The following is an 8027-nucleotide window of genomic DNA, read 5'->3' as shown; positions in this document are numbered from 1 at the left end:
GCGTTTTGGACAGAGACCCTCAGCCCGCGGGGAGGGTGCACAGCAGGAGGCGGCTCGGAAGCCCCCCTTCTCTGCAGGGCCTGTGGCGCCCCCCCCTCCCCCCGTGCCTGACCAGCCACCGGAGCAGCCCAGTGGGGCCCCAGGCCCCAAGTCCTGGCCGTCAGTGAAGAAGCTGGGGGGACAGCACGTGACCTTGCTCGGTGTCACCTGAGCAGGAACAAGTGGCAGGACAGCCGAGGCAGGTCTATATTTGGGCTTTCACTCCGGGCGGCGCTGCTATTTGCAGTGGGAGCCGGGTTGTGTTACCCGGCCTGCAAAGTCCTGCTGGAACACGGGGCCTTTGGGGCCCGTGGAGGTCACCCGGGGGAACCCACCAAAGGCAGCAGGTTTCTGGCACTTACCCGGAATCCTCAGAGGTCACGAAAAAAGAAGAACTACGGACCCTTCCATCAGCAGGCAAGTTTTTGGATAATCGTATTTTCCTAAAGCAAAAGGTATTATTAGAAAGTCACCAATTTAACGCCTCAGTGTGAATGCAGTATCTCTCCTTTAGGGAAGGAGGTGTCATCTTAAATTGCACATGTGTAAGCGACAGTAAACTGTGTGAATATTTTGTGTGCCTTCCTGTAGCCTAGACTCGCCTTTCCTGAACGCGGTGCTGGCACAGGGCGTGAAAGCCACGCACGCAGATGGCGGCTGGCAATGCTGGCGTGTGTCCTCAGGGTATTTTTAGTGCAGGGACCCATTTGTAGGCCAGTGTGGAACCCTAAACAGTATTCTCGGCTGGCTGTAGTAGCGGGTGGATGAATACATTTTGTTTTAATCTGCACGTGCATCCCAACAAATCAGAAGTTCGTGTTTTGCTTCAAGTAGGGGAAAAGCAGTATTGTAATCATTTTTCACTCGCTATTGCAAACCCGCTCCTCCCACAGAAAGCTTTCAGGTTTGGACTATGTCTGTAAAAGCTGATTTGAATTATTTTGCGTAACCATATGGCCAGCACTTTAAGGAAAGTTTCTTTAGCTGTGGCTCAGGAATTACTAAGGGCTACATGAGTGAGCTTCTGAAATTATAGGCAAAAATTACGTTTGTGCCCATATGGGCTCACTCTGCGGGAAAGAATTCACAGCTTCCTGTAGATTCCCAGAGACGGCCATGTCCCATAGAAGGTTAAAAATCATTTCTGTGGGGGACTTTTCTAACTAATGCACAGAGACACACCTCCCACATGAGACGTAAGCAAAAGTCTTTTTTGTTTTGTTTTTTTAAATGTTTATTTATTTTTGAGAGAGTGAGAGAGACAGAACGTGAGCAGCAGAGGGGCAGAGAGAGGGAGACACAGAATCCGAAGCAGGCTCCAGGCTCTGAGCTGTCAGCACAGAACCCAACATGGGGTTCGAACCCAGGAACTGTAACATCATGACCTGAGCACAGTCGGGCACTTGACCGACTGAGCCACCCAGGCGCCCCCGTTTTGTTTTGTTTTGTTTTGACTGCGGCTCTATGGCATAGAGTAGATGTCCAGCTACCATATTCTTTATAGGCTGCGACTTTTTGCTTTTTTCTCTAAGCTTCCATTTCATCATTCGTAAAATGACAATTTAGTGGTAGTGTTCCTTTCTCCCCAAATTCTGAATATTTTGTTAAGAAACTGAAAGAGCCCAGGCGCTGAGGAGGAAAGCAGGTGTCAGCTCTGGGGGTGTGCTGCAGACCCCTGCCTTGGTGCCGAGCGCCCAGACCACCGTGCTGTGTGTCTTAGGTTGGAAATGCTGGCGTGGAAGGATCTGTTCCTAGTAAGATTTATTCTCCGTGTTTTCCAGTTTTCTTGCTTGTGAAGCAGTCCAGTTTGGTGTTTCAGTCTCCAGCTTCTGGTTGACAGATTTGTCAGCCTGAAAGAATTTGTGGGCATGATTTATTGGTAATACAGACTTCTGGCTTCCTCCTGTTAGGTAGCATTCAGAAATGTGTTATTTTTAGCCGGCCGCTCCGGGGTCTGTAGGTGATATGGTTTAGTGGAAAACTGGGTCGGGATCCCACTCTTTCCCTGCCTGGCTATGTGTGGAGCCTCCAGGGGGGCTGGACACAGGGGAGCCCGGATCACCCCTTGTTAGGGGAAGTTGGCCAGGAAAGTTCTTTGTCCTCACGGAAAGTCAGTTTTGCCGTCCTAAAATTAGGGAATTGAATTAGATGCTCTCCAAGGGACCTTCCATCCCCAGAGTCCTACGCCCCTCGTTACGCCCCTCGGAGGCTCCTGCTGTGAGGACAGGCCACCTCACAGCCAAGGTCGGTGCCTAGATATGAAGCCGCTCTGCGTTTGTGCCTTCTCCTGGCTTCAGTTGTTTCCAAGGGACAGAATGATCCCACGGTGGCTGCGGATGATCCCACGCGATGGCCGACCTGGTCCTCACCCTTCGTGAGGCTCCTAACCTCGCCCAGGTGGGGGACGCCAAGTCCAGATAATGATAATAGAGCCACCACCATAATGATGACAACAGGGGACCTGTCCTGAGGACGTACTTTGAGCCAGGTGCTCTGGGACCTCCCTTCTGTCCTTTCCTCTAAACGCTAACTTTATGACACAGGAACTAGTCATAAACCCATCTCATGGGCACATGAAAGTAAGGCCCAGAGAAGTGATTTTCCGAAGGAAAATCCTGCTAGGAAGTAGCAGGCACAGACTGCAAACACAGAACTTTCTGAATCCAGAGGGCAGCGGCCTTAGAGAGGGGTGAAAGGTGGAGGTGCGGGGTGTTATCTAGAGATTGACCTTGTAGAACCAGAATCAGCATGAATTGGGCCTTAATCGCATTGGGTGACAGGGCACCTGGGTGGCTCAGTCAGTTGAGTGTCCGACTCCAGCTCAGGTCGTGATCTCAGTGTTGTGAGTTTGAGCCCCATGTTTGGCTCACTGCTGTCCGCACAAAGCCTGCTTTGGATCCTCTGTCTCCCTCTCTCTGCCTCTTCCCTGCTTGCACACTCTCTCTCAAAATAAAATAAAACCTTAAAAAAATCACATTGTGCGATGTCAGGGATGAGCTCCTGGTCTCTGGTTTGGGTGCTGTGCTGTGTGGGTGTTATGCATACAGCGGCTCTCATGAGAATGTGACAGGCGGTGGCCATGGCAGGGCCGCAGGAAAGGGCCATGGCTGTCAGCAGGCCAGGGTCTCGGGCGGGACTTGCATGGGACAGCCCTGGGCACAGTCAGAAGGACCAGGGGCGTCCACTGGAGAAGGTGAGGCTGTTTGGGGAGGTGGAGCTAGGGCATGGGTAGGGGGTGCCCAGTGCCCAGGGGGTTGAGGCTTGGCAGTAACGGAGCCCTCAGAATGCAGGACACGCCGGTGTCCCCTCTGCAGAGCGGCAGGAACCTGTGCTCCCGAGGAGCTGGTGGGGACCCGGCCATGGGACCGTGGAGACAGGTGGCTTTGAGATCCCTACCTATCCGGGGACTCCCAGCTGTGATGGTGGAGCGCTGCCGCGGGAGTATTTTATTTAATCCTCACAACAAGTACCCTCCACTCCCAGAAGAAGCAGCTGACTCAGAGACCCTGAGAAACGAGGTCAAGGTCACGTAAAGCCCATGATTTTTGTGGCCCCTGTTACTGCCTTCCAGCGCTTTCCCTGCCGGGAACTCTGCTGGGCATTGACTCCTTCAGCTTCCGCTTTAGTCAGGCTGCGCCCACCCCCGCCCCCAGGTCCCAGCGTCCCGTCCTGTAGCAGCCGCAGAGTTTCCTGTCCCCCACCCCCGCTTCGCAGAGCTGTAGCCGACAGGTAACACCGTGCGAGTGTGAGGCGCACACCGTGATGATGTGCTGTGCGCATGCGCCGTGAGACGTGACCACAGCAGGTTGTCTGGCTGGATTCGGGTCCTTCGCCTCACAGCACGGCCTTCCTTGGTGTGCAGGGCGAGTGTGCAATGCAGTGTTGCCAACTGTAGTCGCCACGCTGTAGACAGACAGCAAAACTCACACTTTTTTTTCTCAATATTGATTTTTGAGAGGGGGAGACAGAGCATGAGCAGGGGGGAGGAGAGGGGGGCAGAGAGAGACACACACAGAATCCGAAGCAGGCTCCTGGCTCTGAGCCTTCAGCACAGAGCCTGACACGGGGCTTGAACCCACGAACCATGAAATCATGATCTGAGCCAAAGGGGCCCCCAGAACTCACTCATCTTATCCCTGGAAGTTTGTTTGACCAACAGCTTCCCAATGTCCCCACTCATCAGCCCCCAGCAGCCACCGTTCCAAGCTCTGTTTCTATGAATTCAGCTTTTTGAGATTCTGCATGTAAGTGAGATCCTACGGTATCTGCTGCGTGCATTTCTCTGCTGACTCATCTCATTTAGCTCAATGCCCTCAAAGTCCATCCATGTTGTTAGAAATGGCAGGATTTCCTTCTTTTTATGGCTGAGTAATAGTCCGTTGCACATCTTCTTTCTCCGTTCATTTGTTGATGGACACTTTGGGTTGTGTCCTTGCCCTGCCTACTGTGAGTAACAGTGAACATAAGAGTGTAGATATCTCTTTGAGACCCTGCCTTCATGCTCAGAAGTGGGCTTGCTAGAGCGTATGGTCGTTCTATTTTTAATTTTTTGAAGAGCTTCCATACTAGTTTCCATAATGGCTGTGCCAATGTATAGCCCCACCAACAGCAAACATGAGCTCCTTTTTGCCACATCCTCGCCAACACTTATTATCTCTTGTCTTTCTGATCCCACCATTCTGACAGGCACAAGGACCCTCCCATTGTGGTTCTGATTTGCGTTTTCCTGACGATAAGTTGAGTATCTTCACACACTTTTGGCCATCTGCATGTCTTCTTTAGAAAAACAAGGCACCTGGCTGGCTGTTAAGCATCCGACTTCAGCTCAGGCCATGGTCTCATGGTTTGTGAGTTCAAGCCCCACGTCGGGTTCTGTGCCGACAGCTCAGAGCCTGGAGCCTGCTCCAGATTCTGTGTCTCCCTCTCTCTCTGGCCCTCCTCTGCTCACTTTCTGTCTGTCTGTCTCTCTCTCTCTCAAAAAATAAACATTAAAAATAATTTTAAAATGTCTAGAAAAATGTTTATTCATGTCTTCTGTCCATTTTTAATCAGATTATTGGGGGTGCTCTCGAGTTGTACGAGTTCCTTACATATTTTCTACCAACTGTCACGTAGATAGCTTGCACATATTTTCTCCTATTCCATAGGTTACCTTTTCATTTTGTTGATTGTTTCTTTTGCTGTATGGACGTTATTTTCAGTGTGATGTTGTCCTGCTTGTTTATTTTTGCTCCTGTTGCTTGTGCTTGTGGTGTCACATCCAAAAAACTGTTGCCAAGACCAGTGTCAAGGACCTTCCTTTCTCCCTTCTTTTCTTTTTCTTATTTCTATTTTTTTTTTGGTCCCTTATTTTCTTGTAGGGGTTTTAGGGTTTCATGTCTTTCATGTAAGTCTTTAATCTATTTTGAGTTAATTTTGGTGGGTGACATAAAGTTGGGGTCCGGTTTTATTTCTTTGCCGGTGGGTATCCAGTTCTCCCAGCACTATTTACTGAAGAGATTGTCCTTGCCCACAAAGGGGTAGTGCGGATCCGCCAGGCAGTCGCGCAGGAGAGTGCAGGCGTGTTCTGAGCCCCCGCGGATGCGAGGCGCTGACTGTTGTGTTGACCGTGAAGGATGCGGGGTCATAGGACGGACCAGGCCAGGGGACAAGGCAAAGCGGTGCTCCTACAGCTGGACGGCCCCTTGGCCTCGGGAGCCATTCCAGGGAGGCGTGAGCTGAAGGAGGGCCCACGCACTGCTACTCAGCAGTGTCTTGCACACGTGGGTATGAGTGTGGGGCTGGCACACACGTGTGTGAGTGGAGGGAAGGCTCCTTGGTCCACCTCCATGCTCGTCTTCCTGGGCTGCAGACTCATCGTAGGGAGATGGTCCTCCTTCGCTCGAAGCCACACACCTCTCCGTCCCGGAAATAAGCCGTGTCGTGAGGACGTGCCAGGACTGGCCCAGCCAGAGTGCGGGTGGGCAGGGTCCTCGCGACTGACCCAACAGGACAGCCAGGCGCTGGGGTCTTCATAAATCACAGATGCTAGTGTGGTACCACACTGGCCCCACAGCCTCTTGCTTTGTGATCCTGCCTCTGGGAGCAGCCTTCATGTGTCCCCTCCCCCAGTGCAGGGGGTGGGCCAGGTCCCCATGGACCTCTGGGTCGTCCAGGACACGGCGGCGCCAGTACCTTGTGCATCGGTGAGGCCCGCCATTGTCCGTATAGGAGTTTGGAGCATTACAGGATGGGGCTGAGGCTTTTCAGACCCCTCGGCCTGATGTGTCCAGTTTAGAGTTTCCTTACGTGGATCCAAACCCCTGCTTGCATCGTATGAGGCTCCACAGCAGTGTCTTTGGTCCCAGTGCCTCTCCGTGCGGTGCTGACGGAAAATGGGAAAACAGCATCCTGTGTGAACTTCAGAGGGAGAGAGGGAAGAGGCTGGGCTCCCAGGGGCTCCCCAGGCCCGAGCCTGCGTAGTTCACGCTCAGAGAAGGCGAGCTGGTTGCTGTGTTTAGCCTCGTCATCAGCAAGAGCTGAGGGAGCCCGCTGGGGGATGGGCGAGGGACCTCCAAGGAGGTCACTGCTGTGGTGAAGTTGGAGGAGTGACATTTGTGACAGAGCCCAGATGAAGAGAGGTGGCTGGGGGCTTTCCCAGGCTAAAGGCAGAGCACGTCTCTGTTACTGGGAGCCAGAATCTACTATTAGCCTTCCTTTGTCTTAAATTTTATTTTAGAGCAAGAGTGAGAGAAAGAAGGAAGGGCAGAGGGAGAGAGAGAGTCCCAAGCAGGCCCCATGCTCAGCATGATTAGGAGAACAGTTAAGTAAACTAGGTTATGTGTACTCCCTAGAATACAATGCAAACTTTAGAATGTTAGGAAGAACAAAGGATAACTTGGAAAAAGATTTATAATATGATATTAAGTAAAATAAACAGAACAGTCATCATATACAGACTGTGATATTTACCATTGAGTGGAGGTACAGAAAATCTAGAAAGAAATAATAATGGTAGAACTAGTAAATACAATATTAGTGGCAGCTACGACTTACTGAGCATGTATTATGTGCTTTTTCTGTGCTCAGCAATTTATAGACAGACCCCTGTGTGGTAGACACTGCAGTTGTCCCCATGTTATCGATGAGGAAACTGGCTCCAAGAGGGTATCTTGTGCAAGGTTAGTAAGTTGTTGAACTGGGACTTGAACCTTCGTCTGTGTGGCGGACTGAGACAGTGCCGGACAGATGTCCCACCTAGGGAGCTCAGCTGACCAGGTGCTTCGGCTGCACTCTGAGCTCCGTCGTCGCAGTTGCACGGAGGACACATCTCCCACGGGCGTCTCCATCCAGTGACAAAGTGTAGCAGGGACACTAAGGCAGACCCATTTCTGCGTGATGCAAAACTCCCCTGATGGCAAATTTGGGCTGGAAGACGTCTTGCCAGCCTTGCCAAAACCGTCTCAGGGTGCACGGTGGTCTAGGATGAGTCCCCCAAACCATCCTCCCCTGTCTCCTTCACTGAGGTCAGGCTGGCCTCATGGTCTGACAGCTCGCTCAGACCTTCTACCTTCCTCCCCATCTGATCTCACACACGGCTTCCCTTCATGCAGTTCTTGTGTCTCCAGTCCCATCCGGTGCCTCCTTCTGGGAGGACCTGGATTACACAGTCTGGTGGACTCCAAAGTCCCTGCTCTCTTCTCCGTGCATAACTGCCATTATGTTAGGTTACTTTGTATCGTAGCTCTACTGAGACAGAATTCACGTACCATACAAGTCTCCTGTCACAAGTGTATAATTCAAATGGTTTTTAGTATATTCACCAAAAAGGAGCCACAATGACCATAGTCGATTTTAGACCCTCGTCCTCACCTCAGAAAGAATCTCTATACCCTTCGGCTGCCACCACCTTCCCGCATTTCCCCCAGCCCCAAGCAGCCACGAGTCCACTTTCTGTCCCTAGTGATTTTCCTGTTGAGACACTTCACAGAAACGGAATCATACACTGT

The 8027-nt window shown here is 51.6% G+C and overlaps 1 protein-coding gene across 1 annotated transcript in view; it reads left to right on the top strand.

Annotated features, from left to right (window-relative positions):
* Positions 1-206: 206 nt before the first annotated feature.
* Positions 207-8027, top strand: part of FSD2 (fibronectin type III and SPRY domain containing 2) — a gene marked incomplete at its 5' end in the record, with an annotated part of 30878 nt that continues 23057 nt past the window's right edge. The window contains 1 exon segment of the mRNA XM_029952304.1: positions 207-456. Within this exon segment, the coding sequence (XP_029808164.1) occupies positions 207-456 (250 nt within the window).

The sequence above is a fragment of the Suricata suricatta genome, chromosome 9 (assembly GCF_006229205.1).
Source record: "Suricata suricatta isolate VVHF042 chromosome 9, meerkat_22Aug2017_6uvM2_HiC, whole genome shotgun sequence".
NCBI lineage: Eukaryota > Metazoa > Chordata > Mammalia > Carnivora > Herpestidae > Suricata > Suricata suricatta.
This window is presented reverse-complemented; position numbering and strand designations above follow the sequence as displayed.